Below are 21,158 nucleotides of genomic sequence, written 5' to 3'. Positions count from 1 at the left end.
GTTGTAAGAGTCAAATAAATACATATATCAGAAACTTAATTTTGCCTTGAAGTTGTGTCTTAAGCAACATTAAAGCAGCTTTAATACTTTTGCCCTAAATCCAATACCAATAGTAATTTTCTTACTCATATTTAAGTCTATGAAAACTCGAATTCTCAGAAATCTGAACTTAATATTGTTCTTGCAGTATGCCATAACACTAGAAATATCAAAGCTTTTATTTTCATTGGGAAAAATAATGAAGACAGCTGACAATCCAGGAACGACCACTGGGCTTAGATTGTACCTCTTTTATACCACTTCTCCTATTGCAAAAAAATAAAAATAAAAATAAATGTGGATGCTGCATTTAAGCCTTTTATAATTAAAATGACAATTTGTTGGCTTATTGTTGGCATTTCTAATTCGTAGTAAACATTACTTCTCTGGAGGATCAGAATACATAATACATATAACCATGACAACCGTAGCACCTTGTCAGCTGAGCACTTAACTGTCTTCCAGTAACTGTACTAAATGTTTCCCATGATAACTTCACTTAATCCTCACAAAATGATTAAAATGAGGTAGGTATGATTATAAACACTATTTTATAGAGGGAAGCAATGAGGCCCAACTGTTGTGCAATTGACACAAATTTACATAGTATGTTGTAGAGCCAGGATTTGACTCTGAGAAGCCTATTCTTGTAAAACAAACTGAAATACCATGGGCCAGGCATACATACGGTCAGTACCTAAAACGAATCATCTAAAGTAATTCTTACAACCAACATGCATCTACACTACACACGTGAAACAGACTTGCCAAGGTTACTTAACTGGCCCACGCCCACACAATGATCAAAAATCCTCTCTCAGATTTTGGACATGCTTCAGTAGGAAATGGTTGAGCATTTTGATGAAAAATTTATATGAGTACGTTAAAAATTCATATGAAACTACTACAATAAATGTTAATAATTGTAAACAGTTAAGATGGTAAACTTTTTTTCTTTTCTGTATAACAGTGGCTGCAATATTAATGCTTGAAGCTTTCAACAGTAGAGCTTATTTTAAAAAATTCAACATTGAGATAAGAACAATTTTAGGAAAGTATCTGAGATTTTAAGGAATGTATAACTGGCATATTATGGAAAATTCGGCAGAAAGTATCAATTCTTAAAAATTGTACCCAGAAATCATATAAAGCAGGTGAGAATACTGGGTAGAAAATATTCATTATGCTATTGTTTTAAATTGTTAAGTTCTAAACCTGAATTTCAATAAAATTTTAAAACTATAAACATAAAAAAGGAAAACAAAATGAAAATAAAATAATCCTCTCTCAAACACTCTACTTAGTCTGCCTCTAACCATAACTAAACTACCTTCATGGAATTAACTAGGCATGCAGTATCTGAAATATAAAGAACTTCGTAGTATTTTCCTAAAGATCAGTATCAGAGGTTTTTTATAAAGGCCCAGAGAGCAAACACTTTTAGCGTTGCGGGTTATATGGTGTTCACTCCACTCTGCTTCTGTAGCATCAAAGCAACCACAGATAACATGTAAACACATGGGTTGCCTAGTACAAGCTTTTAATTAGATTATAGCGGTCGCCAACCTTTCGGACCTCAGACCACCAGTGGTCCACGGTCCACCGGTTGGCGACCGCTGAATTAGAAAACGTGGCCATAGTTTGCTGATTCCCGATCAATATGCTCAGTGTGAAAATAACAGTAACATGAATATATGCCTATAGCAAAGGAATACACATTTATAAGGGAGCACAGGGTAATCTGAAACTGGGTGTGTTTGCAAGCAAAACAGTAAAGTTTTGACATGACTGTATCAGCTTTGCGATATCAGCAATTTAAAAGCAAAGTCTCTAGGCCTCAGTTGCCTTGACTTTAAATGGGGAAGTAAAATTTCTGCCACACAGCAGAGTTACAAGGATTCAGAGACGGAACCATCACCCTAAAGGGCAAGGGGAGTGGTGATTATGAAAACACAAGAATCCCAGCCCCATCTGCCAGCTTCCCCATTACACCTTCCTTCCACTGTGCCCAGCAATCAGCAAGGTCATAGTGACTATCTGCCGAATAAGTGAACATGAGGGGAAAAAACCCCAGTTACGCTGGATGGACAAAACTGGATAGATTACATCAAAGATTATGTGATTTATTACAATATACATGTTTAAGAGAGAGTTAAGTTCATGAAATTAACTCTGACGTCAGAAATTACCCTGATGTCTTGGGTTTATGAAGTGTAATCCCTTCTCAAAACACAGAAAATTAGGAGCAAGTGTCTAAATACACTATTGCTTCATTCAAATTGGTATTGGCTTATTAGATCAATATCCAAGTTTATTTTTATTTTTATTATTTTAACAACTCAAAACAATCCTAAAGCCTAATGGATGTTGCAGTGTGCACTCTTCCAAGTAATACCTTTCTCTTCTGGAGTCAGTAACACGGTTAGGACTGATATCTTACACTTTGACGCCATTGCTTCTGTTACGAAATGGCTGGAAATTTTATGACCCTGCTGAAATGTCCCCTATTTTTCTTCCCTCTGCTTATTTCTTTCAAATTCTAACTGGTTACAAAAGTATTGAGGGTTTTTTTTTTTTTTTGTTTGTTTTTTTATGAAGCACATGAAGGACTCGTGTCAGTGGCAATGTATTGGTAATGAAGAAACAATTTTCTTATTAAGTATGGTTGTAAATCACATTTTCTCTCAGGCACTGAAACATAAATATTGAAAACTAGATTATAAGTCTCTTTCAATCTCTCATCTTTGCAGGTCACTTCTGATGTTCATTTTCAGCGCAGGAGCAGGCTACTTGTAATTAGAGTTTTGTAAAGTTAGGCATCACCTATGCACTGCCTTTGTTCTCCATCAGGGAAGCACCATTACTCCTCTTCTACGCCACACAAAGGAGGGAGAAAAGGGCTTTGTGGAGGACAAGGGCTCTATGTAGCTGGCCCCTTCAATGTTACCACCCCAAACTGTACTCCTTTATTGAAATTAGCTGGGAATACAGAACACTCTCTGATATGGACACAATATAGCATAACATATCTCTCCTGAGGCCTCCTTCCCAAGAAATACTTGCCTCGATTGTAGGTTTTGCCCATTTCAGATGTCTTAGATGGGGATGCATGAATTCCCACTGAAGGCTCTTCTATTTCTGGTATTAACAATCAGTACCTTTAAATGACCAGGCATGTGCTTTTAGAAAGTTGTTTTCATCCTCTTCTTGCCATCAACATTATTAACTTATCTTTTAAGGCTAGTTTCTTTTTGTAGCTCTAGCCTGAAGATTTTTATAATAAATAAGTTATCTTTTACTTGCTTCTGTCTTTCTATAGAAAATATTATAACATATGTCCTTTCAATTTCTATATTAATCTATCTATATATAAAAGGCTAATATGCAAAGTGTCCCCGTGGGAGTTCGACTGGGAGTTCTATCACTCGCTATGATGTGCACTGACCACCAGGGGGTGGCACAAAATGAAGGAAGGCCCCGGCCGGCAGCCAGGGAAGGGAGGCCCCGGCTGGCAGCTGGAAGGCCCTGATCGGCCCTGATCACTGGCCAGGCCTAGGGACCCTACCCATGCACAAATTTTGTGCAACGAGCCTCTAGTATAGAATAATGCTACATTTAGAGGGAAACTGAAGCAAAAAGAACTGGACATATTTAGAACATAACAAGACTGTACTATCGCAAGAGAATTCTGTCTTGGTCTGCATATGGGCTTAAGCTTGTGTGGCTTATTCTCATTGTACTGCATGAGTTATGTCAATCCCTATTCACCCACCACCCTCTCAACAGCAGTAACATCAAAACAAAATCTCTTCATTGTTTTTACCAGAAACATAGTAGGTCCTGAATTGATCACCCTCAGTTAATGACCATACCTGCCACGTACCTTCTGATGGCACTGTATTTGTTTTGCTACTCCTACCGACTCTAAAGCACCTTATAACAAAAGCCATCGGTAGATCCATCCCCCTCCGCCCCCGCTTCCAATTCTACTTCCAATGTCCTCTCCTCTGTAGACCTTTCCCCGATCCATCTCTTACTCTTTGAAGTGGGCTCTGGGCCCATACATATTTTATACAATGCAGTTGACTGTGTGTTTCTTTGACTTACATTTTCTACTAGATTTTAACATCCATAAGGGTCAGTTATCTCATGTGTTTTCATCTTATGATCCACCGAGCCTAGAAAATGGCTTACACCAAACAGGGGCTCCAAAAGCTGATGCTGAATAAATGGGCATTAATTATTATATAAATAGCTGTCTTGATGGAGACACAAGAACTTCAATGCTATTGCAGATTACTAGCTGTTGTTAATTTGTAGTCACATGCCTTTCAGGTTTCAAAAAGAAAAGCCCTGAAAAATGTCTTTCCCTACTAGGAAAATAGAAGCTAACAAGTTCATTTGGCCAGATCTGCCAGGGATAGTCACACTAGGTATATGAAAAATACATGGAAAAGGATTTCACGGGTATTTGAAAGCAGTGGATCAAAGTGTGCATTTGCTTACACTTATATCTACTTACACAAGCACTAATGTGCTAAATTGAATATAAAGTTATCATTAAGTAGGGAATGATAAAAAATCCATGTTGGACTAAATCTTTCTTCTTTTAGAGAATATGCAATACCTACAATGTTTTAAGCTAACTCTGAGCATTCAACTCAGAATAAGCTCAGTTTTAAAAGCTACAAGTTGAAGAAATGTAGAACTTCAAAAACACTATGTTAAGTGAAAGAAGCCAGACACCAAAAGACCATGTAATCCTCCTTATATTAAATGTCTAGAAAAGGCAAATCTGCAGAGACAGAAAGTAGATAGTAGTTGCTCAGGGCTGGGGTGAGGACAAGGATGAACTATGAATGGTTGTGAGGAGGGATCTTACTGAGATGATGAAAATGTTCCAAGATTGGATTATGATAATGGTTGTACAATTTGGTAAATGTATCAAAGCTGCCGAATCACATACTTACATACTTAAAATTAGTGAATTTCATATGTAAATTGCACCTCAACAAAGTTATAAAAATGCAACGAAGAGAAGATACTATAGTGATCATTAGGAATCTCCGTGAGGCAGAGAAAAATATCCCATTTTAATTTCTAAAATATAACAACAGAGCCAACATAATTTTTACCTTAATAAAAAGCGAGAGGAAGACTTACACTGTTGTAACATTTGTGGATAGACATTCAAAGTATTTGCAACATATAGAAACTCAGTAACTCCCTCCATAGTCACTTGATCTAATTCTAGGACTATCTTTTACTATCTGTAAAACATGTAAATACCGTTTAAGAAACGCAATCCAAGAACTCACTAGTTGCTACAATAACATTTGGCTGTTTACTGGAAGCTCAATGCTTGCTTTTATTTCATTGGGACAAAAAGGAAGCCTTGGAGCTCATTCCGTTCCCAACATCCCAAAGGAGTATTCATTAAACAGAAAAAGAAAATCAACCTCTCCAAGAAGGCACTGTCACGTCCCAATAAAATAAAGACAACACAAATCAACCAAGTGAAATTTCACAGCAAAAAGTAATGTTATATTCACCAAATATCCCTTTTCTTTTTATTTCTTACATTTTAGTGATTTTTTTACAGAGAGGAAGGGAGAGGGATAGAGAGTTAGAAACATCGATGAGAGAGAAATATTGATCAGCTGCCTCCTGTACACCCCCTACTGGGGATGTACCTGCAATCAAGGTACATGCCCTTGATGGGAATCGAACCTGGGACCCTTCAGTCCGCAGGCAGACACTCTATCCACTGAGCCAAACCAGTGAGGGCAAATATCCCTTTTCTTTTTTCGTGAAATATAATTGCAACCACTCACTCAACTAATATGTATTGAAACTTTTTGTAAGCCAGGCACTCTGCGCAATACTAAGTAAAATCTAGTCCTTGCCCTCAAGCTCACAGCCTAGGCGGTGAAAGCGGTAACACACAATGGAGTGTAATACACACCTACGGCCAGGGAAATACCAAGGAGGTCACCTAACTAACAGCCGTTGTCAACACTTGGTTAAATGGGTTTTGCAGAACAAGCTGGGATTTGCCAAGCAGCACATACAAGGTACAGAATAGACTGTATCATAAGGACTTCACATTCTTGGAAATGAATTGGTGGACTGCTTGTTAACCAAAAAGAGTTCAACAAGCATAAGACCTGTTGTTTGAATTTTATTTTTGGTTGGGAAGACAGTGGCAGTAGACTGGATAGAAATGTCCAGTGTTGCTATGATGTTTTCCTATGATGTTTTCATTTTCCCCAAGAAAGAAAATCCCTGTAAACAGTGGATTACCTCGGACCACCTCTTCCACAGACTCTGTGGTCGTGGTGGTGGTGGTGGCGATGCTGGTGGTTCTCTCCGTGGCCTCTTCATAGGGTTCTTCAGTATCTTCCTCTACCTCCTCACCATCCTCATCGTCTTCATCGTCCTCAGCTTCTTCTTCCTCAACATCAGCCACTTCCTCCTCCTCTGTGACTTCCACGATTTTGTCTTCACTGGAGCAGGAAAGAGAAGGAACAGCGAGAGTCATTTAAATAGGTTTCAGGAAAGGAAAAAAAAAAAAATCAACAACGGGAATTCTGGAAATTTGAAAGGGAATGTGCACTGAATTAAAAATGCACACGAGGTGTGAAGCCAGCAGGTCCAAATATGATCCTAGCTGAGTAGGTCTGCAACTTTTTAACACTTGCCCACAGCTACTCTTAGTTTATGCAGTTGAAGAAAGAAGATATCATGATTACGACTATCTGACATCCTGGAAAAGGCAAAATGATGGAGACCATAAAAAGCAGTGGTTGCCAGGGGATCAGGGTAAGAAGGAAAAGGAGAGGCAGAGCTCAGTGAACTTTGAGGGCAGTTTATTACTCTGTAAAATGCTGTAACAGGGGACACACAATGCAAATGTTAACAATGGAGGAAATGAGGGGAGGGGGCCAGGGAAAAGGGGGTAGAGAGGAGGTCTCTACTTCCTGCTCCCCTTGTCTGTAAACCTAAACTTCTGTAAAAAATAAAGTCTATTAAATGGGAGGGAGGGGATACCAAATGGAATTTATTGAGTTATGGAGATGACTTCTCATAATGTATACGAAAATACCACACAGCATCTGCATATGAATACTCAAGAAGTGTAGGTGGAAATAGATTCAAATATTGCTATTAAAAGTTTAAACTGGAAACGAAGAGGGAAGAAGAAATGTCTTAAATAAATCTGTAATACCCCATGGTCAGCGATGCCTACTGAAAGTTTATAGCTGTGCTCTTAGTCTTATTACTTGTGTAAGCTTTGGAGACTATTGGGTATTTAGTGGTCTGGAAGACCTTAAAACACAGATCACTGGGCACCCTACCCAGAGTTTCTGATTCAGTGGGTCTAAGATTCAGCCTGAGAACCTGCATTTCTAACAAGTTCCCAGATGATGCTGATGCTGGTGGTCAGGGAACAATATTCTGAGAGCCACTGAAATATGCAATACTGAGAAAAATAGTAAGGGAGCCAGTAAGTCACAGTATACTTGGGAACTAGACCAGAAATAATATTTATGGCATCAAATATGTACATATAGTAATATACAATGATGAGTTTTAAATCAGCAGTTTGGGAGGCAACAGAAGGGCACATCTGGAACAAAATTACAAAGTCCAACTAAGATATCCTTTTGGCAATCATGTACCTGCCAGCGCAGGAACGGTTGAGAGCATTTGAAAGATGATAAATGAAGATAGGAATGAAAGTGTTAAACGGTGGAAGCCCATCACATACCATTGAAGCATAGTGGTCCCTCCTTTGGAAAAACTGCTGTTTGAACTACTCTGTTATTCTTAGACAGTCTCTAAGCTGTCTGTGGGTCAACTCTGTTATTTTTAGACTGTAAAATAACTTTGTTTTTTGCTTGAATTAGAAAAAATAAACTTAACTGTCTGACCCTTGCAAGCTAGCCATCTAAAGGGGCTGATACGCTATATTAATTCACATATTCTGCCAAGTGTTTGTTCATCCAAGGTTACAGGTGTTTGATTAGATATAATATGTACTCAAAGTTACAAGTTGACTGTATAGATATTACAGGTGTTTGATTAGATATAATATGTACTCAAGGTTACAAGCGGTCTTACACAAAGAACTAGAAGGCTATAAAAAGGAAATACTCCCTCCTGTTGTTTGTTCAGAGTTTGACAGGGGGAATCTGCTCCGAACCTGCGCACAATCAAGATGGCTCCTAACTAACTGGCTCATTAGGCGTCTTGTCCAGCTCGCTGATTTGCGATACAACACCATCTGGCCAGATAAAGGAGAAATAGACGGTTCTCTCTCCTTCAGGTGACAAAACCAATACAAGAAACAGACGTAGAGGTGGTGGAGGATTTTGACATAGAGCTTCTGCCCTGGGTCTTATTGGACAAGAAGCACCGCAGGAACAGGAGTGAGGGCTGCCATTTGACATTTAAATCTCCCCAGAAAGAGAGACGGCAGGGGAGAATTATGACCTCAATGCCGATTCTTGCCTGCAAAGAGAAGCATATTGATGAAGAAGGGAGAGGAACCTGGAAAGTTTGTGTCAGACCCAACCCGGAGCCTTGGAACGCTAGTGTGAGTTGGGCAGATACAGAAAATCAGATTTCAAATATACTGGGGACACAGAACAGGTTTCCCTGATCTAGGAAGACAGTAAGGAAGGCGGAGACAGGCTTTCAAAAACTGAAAGTCTGACAGAATAGCCACAGCTAATTTTGCTGAGGGTGGAAAAGGAAAAGATATGTGCAGAGATGATACAGCATGAGAAGGAATTTCCATTTCTAACTCAGAATTTAAAGAACTTTTATAAATGAAAGGTCAATAAAATGTGTATAACCCCCAGTGAAATGCCTTTCAAGTTCTGATTAAATATGACACAAGGGGTAATAAACAAATACATACAAAGGTGGTGAAGCATGTGTCTAAAAAATAGAGTAAGGAGAAGCTTATTAAACTGAGTAACATAATAATGAACTATTAGTGTACTGACAAATGAAGTGTCAATACAGAAGACCTTGCCCTAGCCGGTTTGGCTCAGTGGATAGAGCGTCAGCCTGCAGACTGAAGGGCCCCAGGTTTGATTCTGGCCAAGGGCACATGCCTGGGTTGCAGCTTGATCCTCAGTAGGGGGCGTGCAGGAGGCAGCCCATCACTGATTCTCTCTCATCATTGCTGTTTCTATCTCTCCCTCTCCCTTCCTCTCTGAAATCAATGAAGAAATATATTTAAAAAATATATAGAAGACCTTAATCAGTTATTTTAACATTTCCTACACCATGGAAACCTGTTCTATTTCCCTAATATGCTTGAAATCTGATTTCCACAAGAAATGAGTAAGAAGAAGAGGAAGAGAAAACATTGGCACTGATCATAAGATGGTATAAGCCTTCATCTGCTTAGAGATAAATGGGGTGCAATCATTGATTTCTTGACTACCTGAATTCCTGCACAAAAAGTCTACCACTTGAGACAACGTCTCAAACAAATCCTAAACTTAACAGTTGCTCAGATGCCCCAAATGTTACCCAGTATACTTCCTATACCTCCATATAATTTGTGTCCTATAGAATCTCAATTTCGTACTGCTTGTGAACAAAGATAACCGACTCAAGTCATCAGCCAGTTTATTATGTGTGAGCTCTTTTATGTTGTCAATCAAATAATAGGCACCAATGCTAGTCATTTCTCCAAATTAAGTGGAAAATTCAGATAAAACCAGGGAGAAAATCAAATGAAACCAGTCTTCTTCTTAAACTATGAGGGTGCATGAGGTCTTGAAGCGCAAAGGAAGTGACAGGCAAGGATGTGGTGATCCTGGGTTAGGACAGCAAAATGCTTCCAGGTGGGAAGGTGAACACATGACCCGGGAACCACCCTCAACCTCCTCTGCTATGACCTGAATGTCGTATAAAGCTCCAAACAGAAAGCCTGTGTTAAAATGATCGGGGTATAGCCATGAACAAGAGCGGAATACGCCCGTCTCCATCACCGCATCTGCCTGAGCAATTCACAGGCATAATAACAAGAAACAGACACACATAATAGTTCAGCTGGCGGGGGAATTAGATTACTAGGCCTAAGAGAACGCAGGCCCAGTCCTTATTACCATAGCGTTGATTTCTGGAATTAAATTTAGATGTCCATGAATCCAGTTAGCTATTTGAACGCTATTAAAACAGTAGCACACGGTTATGTTTTAACACCAAGCACGCCAACATGACCACGGCCAATCGGAGAGTTCATAAACAGCAAGAAAGACAGAAAAGGGAAAAAGTGATTTTTCCTCCTCCTCTTCTTTTTTTTTTTTTAAAATATTTTTATTGATTTCAGCGAGGAAAGGAGAGGGAGAGAGAGAGAGAAAAAAATCAAAGATGAGAGAGAATCATTGATCGGCTGCCCCCTGCTAGCCCCCCACTGGGAATTGAGTCCACAACCCGGACATGTGCCCTGACCTGGATTCAAACCATCACCTACTGGTTCATAGGTCAATGCCCAACCACTGAGCCACGCAGACCAGGCGCTCCTTCTCTTCAATGGCTGGAAAGCTTGGCTCTGTGACGTGACTAAGGTGAGTCAGTTTTGGAAAGCTGCTCACTGGGCAAGAAAATGTGAGGAAGGGCTATTTATGGACATGCCAGGCTGGGCATCAGAAAGCAATTTCTTTATAAACAAACAGCTCACAACAAAATAATCCCTTGGGGACACAGTGGGATATTCACATCACACTGCCACATTTTAGCGCCTGTCAATTTCTAGTACAGGGCCTCTATAGTTTTTAAATTCCAGTCAGGAGAAAACACTTCTAACAGAGAAGTGAACTCTCTGAAAATGCTGGCCATCTCAGAAATACCTGAGTTTAATAAGAAGACTAAGGGGTCATGAGCAGAAGCAGATTCAGTCCTACTTAAGAGTCAGGGCTAAAGATCCCAGCAGTTCTAAATACTATAGTATTTGAGACAGGAATGGGGCATACAGAGTCGATGTATCGATGTGCATGTTGGGTAAGACCACTCCCAAATGGAAGGAGGTTGGGAAGGCTATCTTGTTATGTATGGTCTGTTCACAGATTTGCTAAGTGCGTTTCAGCACTGACGGTGAGTTGCACATGAGGTTGGACTCTAAGTGGATGAGGGACTTAGAGATGCTATGAAAATGTGGTCTCACCATCCTATTCCTCTGATTGGCTCTAACCGCATTAAACTACTGCAAATGCAATGTTGCTACCTTTTGACGACCTTGTAAACATTTTCTAAGTGCTTCCATGAGTGTGTGACTCCATGGCTCCAATTTTCCAATAATAGGGACTATAAAATTCTCCTGAGAACCACTGAGGCTGTCCCATTAACACTCAAAGGATGTATCAACACTTAAAATGAAACAAATGAACAGCATGATCCAGGAGGCGAAAGATTGGAACATTGATGTATCTTCCCTTACTTATTAGTAAAGCTTAAGATACCATGATTTGCCATAATAGGTTTGGCTCAGTGGATAGAGCGTCAGCTTGCGGATTGAAGGGTCCCAGGTTCGATTCCGGTCAAGGGCATGTACCTTGGTTGTGGGCACATCCCCAGTGGCGGGGTGTACAGGAGGCAGCTGATCGATGTTTCTCTCTCATCGATGTTTCTAACTCTCTATCCCTCTCACTTCCTCTTTGTAAAAAAAAAATCAATAAAATATATTTAAAAAAAGATACCATGATTCTTCAAAACCTGTTTCTGAAATATATTTTGAATATAAAATTGAAGGTCTTTGAATACATAGAAGCTGAAAAGTAGAATGACTTTACTGCTATTTGAATACCTACTGAATTTCTATTTAAAATAATCAAAAGAGTCCAAAGCAATTACACATTAGTTTTCCAAACCTAGGAAATCATATTTTCTAATATTTTTTGCTTCCCTAAAATAAAAAGAACTCCTACATATTTATATTCATCAGATAAGAATGCCATTAGCTGTTTACCATCAAAACCTATTTTAATAATGTTCTCAACCTCATCTAGGTCAGAAAGTGCTTAAGGAGTTTATCTATTATTATTGATTACAATAATTACTAGGTGTATAATACTTTTAAAAGACCTAATTAAAAAGAAATATGTTACAATAGCCATGATCATCTAACCAGAGATAGGGGATTAGTCATTATGCCAAAGGAAGGTTTTCTATCTGACAGTGTGAGATGATGGGTGGGGGAGTGATTGGACCAAGAAAACATTGCTAATTAAATTTTGCTGAGTTCTTTGTGATAAGATCCTGCTACTAGTTTAGACTAAGAGAGGGAAGCATCATGTACTATAGCTTGACTTCCCGTTTTAGGGCTCCTGGAAGCCAACTTCTATAAAACCAACTTCCAAATAAAGATCCAGCATGATGTTTATTGTTATATCAAGCAAAGGACACCACTTTGGGCATACAATGCTAATATGTGCATCGTGAGGCAAAGGAAAAACAAAAAAAAAATACAGAATTATTTATTTATTTATCCCATCTAAATTAAACTAGGGGTTTTCCAATGAAGATCATCTTCAAATGTTGATTTTTGACAAGGCATTTGTGTCTGGGGGTACTATTGCCAGAAACCAGTTAAAATCATAAGGATCTGAATTTTCTTTTATTCCCACTATTTTTTTTTTTTAATTTGGAAAATGTAAGCAGTTTAATTAAAAGACATTGGGGGATAACGCGAGATCTTTCATGTGTCAATGGCATACAATTCTCTGCACTGAATCATCCAACTCTCCAAATAATGCCCTACAAAGGAATTGTTCCCCGGGACTTGTGATTCTGCCATATCCTGTTACTCGGGTAGCTTTGTGCCAGCAGGCCCTAAGCAAGGGCGGTGATGCTGCCACTGCCAGGTGAGCTCCGATGGTAGCAACCCAACCCTGAACTTCAAAGGCATCCCACCTCCAGCCACCACCTGCGCCTGGAAACCAAAATGAGCCCCACCGGCTTGGCCATACATCTGTAATCCGGTTAAGGCTATTACAGTGCTTTGTTTTTCTTCTTGACATACATGTGGCCCACGCTTATTAAATACAGAAAGTCAGCATTTTGTTTTTTTTATTAAAGTTGGCAGCCAGTTCCCTCAAGAGAATGCAAGCTTCTGCTCCTCTCCTATTCATCATTTTCAAATTAGTTTTCTCATTTAAGTACAAGACTCAGGGATACAGTTACAGCCTCCAACAGTGCTAGGAGCTGCCAACCCAGCAGCGTGACTGTTACTTCTCAAAGCCATGAGCCGTTTCACCAAATCCAATCTTCCTTGACTCACTCCCTGGCAAAGACGGGAGGCTGTCATTTATCATCTGGTGTGATTCACTGCGTATTCCTCTAACGTTGCCCCCCCACCCCCGCTTGAGTAGTTAATACCACTTACAATGCAAGCAGGAAAGTAGCTGAAAGATGATCACATATTCAAAGAATTTTAACTCCAGAGATCTGAAGAAGACCAAGTCAAATAACTCTCTCTCTAAAATACCAACAAACAAACACTTATAACCAATTTGAAAAGCAGATAGAAGTACTGGTCTCTAATAGGCACACATCCTCACAACAGCCCGAGTTCAGGGATAGCGATGTCTGTTTCTACATCCCAGGCTCCTGGGAAAGCAGTGTGTTGCACCACTTATCACATGATTCAATCACAAGCTTTCACAAAGGGCAGACAATGTATTTGCAAAACGCGCCCTCCATTCTACCAACTGGTGATTATTTCTGAGAAAAGTTCTCGGAGCGCACAGACCATAGTTAACTGGGCTTTCAACTATACCTAGCAGTGTGCCACTCACAAATCAAGCTGTAACAAGAGCATTTCATGCTGATTGCAATAATGATCATGATCAAGATTTCCTCCCTTATGCCGAGCATCAGCTTGTGTGGGTCTCTGTTCCGAGTTTCTGGGAAATGACTGAAAATGGGCTGCATCCAGCATCATTAGCAACCCTCTGTGTTTCTGGAACGAAGGTAACCCCCCTCCCCGCCCCCAGAGCTTAATAAATGAACACACACACACACACAAAAAATCACATGCTCGTGCTCATGTGTAGGGTAGAAAAAAATGCTCCCAGTTGCTGTGGCTATGTCTTGTATTTATTATGTCACAAGTTTCTAATGAAAGGTAGCTCAAGACACTGAGACACTGAAACCACATTATTTACACTAAAACGCCACCAACAGCTTCAATTCAGAGTAAGCCTACCATTGTTATGATTTGTATTTTGACATGTTACGTTGGGATGCAGTTAGTGGATTAACATTTCCCTCCATAAATACTTTTAACATGATGGGCTTACACACCGTATTATTAGCTCTGTTTCTACCTTATTTGATTCCAATAATGACAAATCATCTGAAAACAACAATAACATTAAAACAGTCTAGCTATCGATCAAAGGGAGATGTAATTTTTATATATATTTCTCTATGTTTATAAGAACCCAATTCTCTACAAAAAGACATCTCTGTGGAACACTGCACATGAATAATGACTAAGACACGTTTCTGTCTTTTTTAAGAGCATTAGATTGAGCAGACGTCTGCTAATGTAGAAGTAGGGTCTATGAATTCTGCCCGCCCCCCCCCCCCCCCCCCCCCAGGAACCCCAGTTCCCTACTATCAAACAAGAACGTGGAGAAAATAGCTCACTCACTTGAGGAACTCTGGGTTAAATGATGTTTTTCAAGGAGAATAAGTTAGCCCTCTACATATTCTGGCCCTTTTCTAGGCATGTGACGCAACGTACTTTTTTCTTTCTTGATATTTTTCATCTGTACTAAACTAATCTAAAGCCTTAGACTCAACCTCCCCACCTCCATCCTCCTGAAGGCTCGTTACTAGGGCAGATTAAACAACATGGACTTAGCATATACTTAAGAGGCCCGATGCACTAAATTCATGCAAGGGGCTCGGCCCTCGCAGCCCTCTTCCAGACAGTTGTTCTGCTGTTCGGTCTAATTAGCGTATTAGCTCTTTATTATATAGGATTATCAGTAAAAGTGAAGCATTTTGCATTTACCTCAAATATATTATGAATCACTCAATCAAAATTATTTATTGGTCTGAGACTTTTTATGCTCAAAGGTGAATGAATTAATCATTTTTAAAGTTATGATTTATATGTGTTCTACAGGTAAAATTAAGGAAATGTAGTTGGATGAGAAAAGTGCAGATTGTTAACTAAAATTCTAATGTAGAATTAATGGAAAAAGAATTTGCAGAAGGTTTTGGACGAATTTAACATTTGAAATACTACTTATACATTTTGCTTGGCACAAGAAAAAAACTAAACCCTCAAATATAGATATATCAGCACAAATCTATTCCCAGTTTTGGAAAATCCCAAATAAAACTCATTAAGTCATTCTACATATAAAAATGGACATTAAAAAGCTGTGACCTTTAAATGGGTTAACATATGCAAGGTGTTCAGAAAGTGGTTTGCACATAGCAATGCCACATACTATCTCTAACTATTACTACTCATGCACAGAAAAGGGCATACAAGATAAAACCTAGTCAATATCTTCATGAAACTCACTAACTAGAAAACCCTGAAAGGTTGGGGGTATGGAAAGAGGCCACATTATTAAAAATAATATCATCCAGCATATGCTAGTATACATTGACCAAGTAAATTCATACAGTGCTGCTACCTCGCTGTAAATGGGCATAAACATTATTGAAATACATTTTAAGTGATGTGAAAAGATTCACATCTTTTAACCCCCAAATCCTACCTTTGGAAATGTACCTTAAAGCAATTATTATGGAATATGGGAGGAAATCTGAATTCATTAAAGAATTCAAAAACATGGCTTCACAAACATAAGAAGCAAAAAATGTCTGACCATGGTGACATGAATAAACAAACTTTGAAGAAACATACATAATTAAAGGGATTAAAATGCATTTTGAATGTCTTTAAGATATTATTGAACAATAAAAATATTACATTTTTACCACAACTACATAATAAAATACACAAATGAACAAAAACAAAAATAGAAACTGAACTTACAATAAGATTAAATTATAGGTGATCTTCCCTGACCCAGTGAAAAATTAATATACTTTCAACAGTTTTCTAATTACATGTAATAGAAACATATTTCAAGTGGAGATAATCTTCCATGCCTCTACATACACCCAATATTTCAAAACATGAGCTGTTTGTCCCAGAAAATAGGCCAGTATTTATTGCAGTCAAAATGGACTACACTATACTAATAAGAAAAAAAATTTGACATAATGATTAGAATTAATGAAGTAAATGGGTGCACATAAGAAGCCTTAATCATCCCTTGTATTAGCACATTTTGATGACGGTATTTTAAACTATGGATGCAGTTATGAATAAATGAATAAATCACTGGGGTTGATGGGATACTGACAGAATTATTTCAAGCCTGAGACTGAATCTGTCAAAATCTTAGCAAGCGTATGTCAAATATTGAAAACAAAACAATGGCCTACAGACGGGAAACGTTCCATACACCTCCCGATCTTCAAGAAAGGAGATGCCAGGGAGTACAGCAACTATAGGATTATCGCCCGTATTTCCCACCCAAGCAAAGAGATGCTTAAAGTGATGCAACAAAGGCTTCTACTACCTGATATGGAGCAAGAAATGCTGGATGTTCAAGCTGGATTCAGAAAAGGAAGACAGACTTAAGACAGGCATCCACTGAATACTGGCATGCTCTATAGAATTTCAGGTTAGTCTATTTTTTTAAACTACAAGAAAGCTTCTGACTGTGCCAATCATGAAAAGCTATGTGCTGCTCTGAGAGGAACAGGCATAACTGTCCTGATGCGCAACAATGCAGAGAGGTAAAATGGTTTCCTGTAGGCAAGGGTGTCAGACAAGGGTGCATTTTACCTCCTTATGGGTTTAATCTGCACACAGAACATAGATGAACAAGCGGGCTAGACTCAGAGGAAGGAGGAGTGAAAATTGGTGGAAGAAATATCAGTAACTTAAGATATACAGTTGGCCCATCCAGTGTGGCTCAGTGGTTGAGCGATGACCTGTGAACCAGAAGGTCATGGTTCCACTCCTGGTCAGGGCACATGCCCGGGTTGCGGGCTCAATCCCCAATGTGGGGCGTGCAGGAGGCAGCCGATCAATGATTCTCTCTCATCATTGATGCTTCTATCTCTCTCTCCCTTCTCCTTTCCTCTCTGAAATCAATAAAAATATATTTTAAAAAAAGGATATGCAGCTGACATCATCTTACTGGCAGAAAGTAGCAGTGACCTGAAATGACCTCTGCTGATGAAAGTGAAAGAAGGAAGTGCTAAAGCAGGACTGTATTTGAACATCAAACAGACAAAAGTCACGAGGACAGAAGAAATACACAACTTTAATAAAGACAATGAAGACACTGCTTACCTTGGTTCAGTCATCAATTCAAATGGAGACTACAGCCAAGAAATCAAGAAAAGGCTGAGACTCGGAAGGGCAGCAATGGAAGAATTAGGAAAAAATCACCAAGAGCAAAGATGTGTCAATAGAGGTCAAGACTAAGGTCATTGACACCCTCATATTCCCAATTACTATATACGGATGGGAAATTGAACAGTGAAGAAGGCTGATGGGAAAAAGTTGATTCATTTGAAATATGGTGCTGGAAGTTAGCTCTACAGATACCCTGGGCCACCAAAAAGATAGATACGCAGGACTTATAGCAAATTAAACCTCAAATATTGCTGGAGGCAAAGAGGACAAAACTGAAGCTGTCCTACTTTGGATACATCATGAAAAGGCTTGGTTCTTTTTTTTTTTATATATATATATTATTGATTTTTTACAGAGAGGAAGGGTGAGGGACAGAGAGCTAGAAACATCAATGAGAGAGAAACATCGACCAGCTGCCTCCTGCACACCTCCCACCAGGGATGTGCCCGCAACCAAGGTACATGCCCCTGACCGGAATCGAACCCGGGACCCTTCAGTCCGCAGGCCGACACTCTATCCACTGAGCCAAACCGATTTCGGCAGGCTTGGTTCTTTGTAAAAGACAATAGTGCTGGGAAAAATAGAAGGCAGCAGGAAAGGAAGAAGACTAAACACGAGATGGACTGACTCCATAAAAGCCATCAGTGTGAGTCTACAGGAGCTGAGTGGGGCTGGTTAGGATAGGACACTGTGGACACCCTTCATTCATAGGGTCACCAGGTTGGAGTTGACTCATTGGCACATAACACACCCAGGCAGTTATGTTTAGAAGGTTTGTTTTCATCTCAAACATTTCCATCAGCACAAAAGATCTATTCAAGATACATACTCCTGGGTGTTTGCTTTTCTGTCCATAGGAGATCAGGGTTAAACAAAAGCTTGCAATGGAAATTTTTTTTTTTAAAGAATACTTTCCCTAACTTCCCAGTACTGAAAAAACTTCTAAACCAGTTTCTCAATCTTGGTTTTATTGGCGTTTCTTTGTTGTGGAGCTGTCCTTTATATTGTGGGATGGTTAGCAATGTCCCTGGTCTCTACCAATTAAATACTAGGAGCACTCCCCTCCCCCCAGTAGTGATAACTAATAATGTCTGCAGACATTTCCAAAGGTCTCTTGGGCAGCAGAATTGCCCTTAGTCTAGAACCATCGCTTACACTGATGTTTATTTATTCATTTTTAAGATCACACGATGCCTGCCAAACGCTAATGGAGTTGAGCTAGTCACATGACTATAACTTGAATTTCTTGAAATTTTGCCTACTGTTATTTTTAATAAAGAGCTCCAATTTGACACTAGGGAGCAAAAAAATGCTTGCTGGTATAAATAAGAAGGCCACTCTAAAAATGGACTTTTATCCAAAAGCTCAAATGAAGATAAATCTTACTTTCATGTATGATTCCAATTTCATTTTATTTCACTCTTGGAAGCAATGAAGAGACATTCAAGAAGTAACTATGGTAAAGGAGCTAAACAGTTGTAATACGTATTCCAGAAGTCCCAGCATTTTTCAATGTTTCTAGCTTTAGAGACTCCTGATGCAATTTCACTTAATTATTGCTTGTCTGGAACGATATTCCTTAATAGTTTTTGTTTTAAAGCCAAATTCATTTAACCTCGAGTTACCAGTTATGTCTGTGTATGCATCTGATGGGAATGACAATTCAATTCAATTCAAATATTTGTTGAGCACCTACCTTTATACATTAAGATACTTGGCTAGAAAATTAGCCAAATATCTTAAAGTATACAGTCACACAGGTCCCATAACAAATGTAAACTCATGATCAGCAGGATATACGATTAACTCTTGGAATACCATCAGGGTTCACTGGACACAATTTTACCTGTTGAGTTTCATTTCAAACAGTTTTATCTTTCTGCAAGACTGACATTTCTGACTTTTTTACTCTCTTAGAGAAATTTTACTTTTTAAAAGTCAAATAAAAGTCTATCTTGTAATTACCATCTCAGTTCAATGGAACTTTTTATATACCTACTGGGGGCCCAGTGCATGAATTCATGCACCTTAAAAGGAACTGTGGGCCACAAGGCTGCGGTAGGTGCAGGGGTGGGTCTCGGCCCATCCTCTGCGCCCTGCCCAGCCCCTCCCACCACGGCCCCCAGTCCCCTGTCTGCCGGCAGCCACACTCCCACCGCCACTCCCATGCACTGACAGCGCCGGCCCTGCTCACACCTGCTGATGGCGTGGAACAATTGGGGCCAGTGCCAGCAGCAGGTGAGAGTGGGGCCAGTGCCGTCAGCAGGTGCAAGCTTCGGCCGCTGCCCGATTGCCCCTCAGGAGCAGGGGCAGGTGGAGAAGCCCTCAGGGGCGATCAGGGTGGGCAGCTGCTGCTTGCACCTGCTTATAGCACCGAGTGATTGGGACCAGCGCCAGGCACCGGCAATGGGTGTGAATGGCGGCTCTGGCGCCGGCAGCGGGTGTGAGCAAGGTTGGCACCAGATGTGAGCACTGGGCGGGACCTCGGCACAAAGGAGCAAAGAATTTTCAGTAACCACCAGAGGCTCACCCTGATGACAGTGACCGGTGCCCCGCCTTGGTCTGGCGGCCCCGCTCACCTGCTCCGGCCAACGCCCACCATGTTCCACACACGCCCACTGGTGGTCAGAGCACGTCATAGTGACAGGTTGTTTGGTTGTTCCGCCATTTGGTCTATTTGCATATTAGCCTTTTATTATATAGGATTGTTTTGGGGGCCATATTTTTCTATTTTTGTCATTACATAAGAATTATTTCATGATTACTCATTGACTATTTCCAACTCTGCTAAAAAGGACCAAATCATATAACAATGAAAGAATAAAGGAATTGCCGATGATGTAATAGAGGTTATCACAGTTTTATTACTGTGTTTCTAATATATTGCATCATCTTTCAAGATGGTAAATAAGAATCCTAGAGGCTTTCATTGACTATAACAGAAAATCAAAGATGTTCATTTTCCACATTGGCAAATAGGAGAAATTGACAGGGGATATTTCACAATTATTAGACAGATCAGGGGATGGATGAAATTGATCACATAAGCAAAACCTCAGACCATCAGTCTTCAGATGATGATATCCTGGATGGATTTTCTCAAGCTCAGGAGCTGAGCAATGCATTTTTTAGAACAAAAAGGAAATATAGTATTCTCATGCACTTGGTTATTCAACAGGAAGGAAGACATCATTCAATATTTTACGGAGCCCTCGCCAGTTTGGCTCAGTAGACAGAGCGCCGGCCTGTGGACTGAAGGGTCCCAGGTTCAATTCAGGCCAAGGGCACATTCCTGGGTTGCAGGCTCGTTCCCCAGTGGGGGGCATGCAGGAGGCAGCCAAGCAATGATTCTCTCTCATCACTGATGTTTCATCTCTCTCCTCTCCCTTCCTCTCTGAAATCAATAAAAATATACATACATATATACATACATATATATATGTATATATATAATTTATGGAAAAAACAGGAACCAGCCATTGACAATATTCTTTCTTCTTTTATGATACTTGTGCAACACTTACGTTTGTGAAACAAAATCTCTTGACACCATGCAGAAGTAGACAAATACTAAAGGCAGAAGTGTCTATAAAAGTGATTAGAAGTAAAGAACCAATGTAGACATAAAAATGAT

General features: G+C 39.7%; 1 protein-coding gene across 7 annotated transcripts in view; it reads right to left on the bottom strand.

Annotated features, from left to right (window-relative positions):
• Positions 1-21,158, bottom strand: part of APP (amyloid beta precursor protein) — a 229,520-nt gene that overhangs the window by 101,074 nt on the left and 107,288 nt on the right. For all 7 annotated transcript variants that reach the window (XM_054713635.1, XM_054713637.1, XM_054713636.1 and 4 more), the window contains exon 6: positions 6,343-6,545. In XM_054713635.1, the coding sequence (XP_054569610.1) occupies positions 6,343-6,545 (203 nt within the window). The remainder of the gene's footprint in view (positions 1-6,342; positions 6,546-21,158) is intronic.

Source organism: Eptesicus fuscus, chromosome 3 (genome assembly GCF_027574615.1).
Source record: "Eptesicus fuscus isolate TK198812 chromosome 3, DD_ASM_mEF_20220401, whole genome shotgun sequence".
In the NCBI taxonomy this organism is placed as follows: domain Eukaryota; kingdom Metazoa; phylum Chordata; class Mammalia; order Chiroptera; family Vespertilionidae; genus Eptesicus; species Eptesicus fuscus.
The sequence above is the reverse complement of the archived record's forward strand: the minus strand, read 5'-3'. Positions and strand labels throughout refer to the sequence as shown.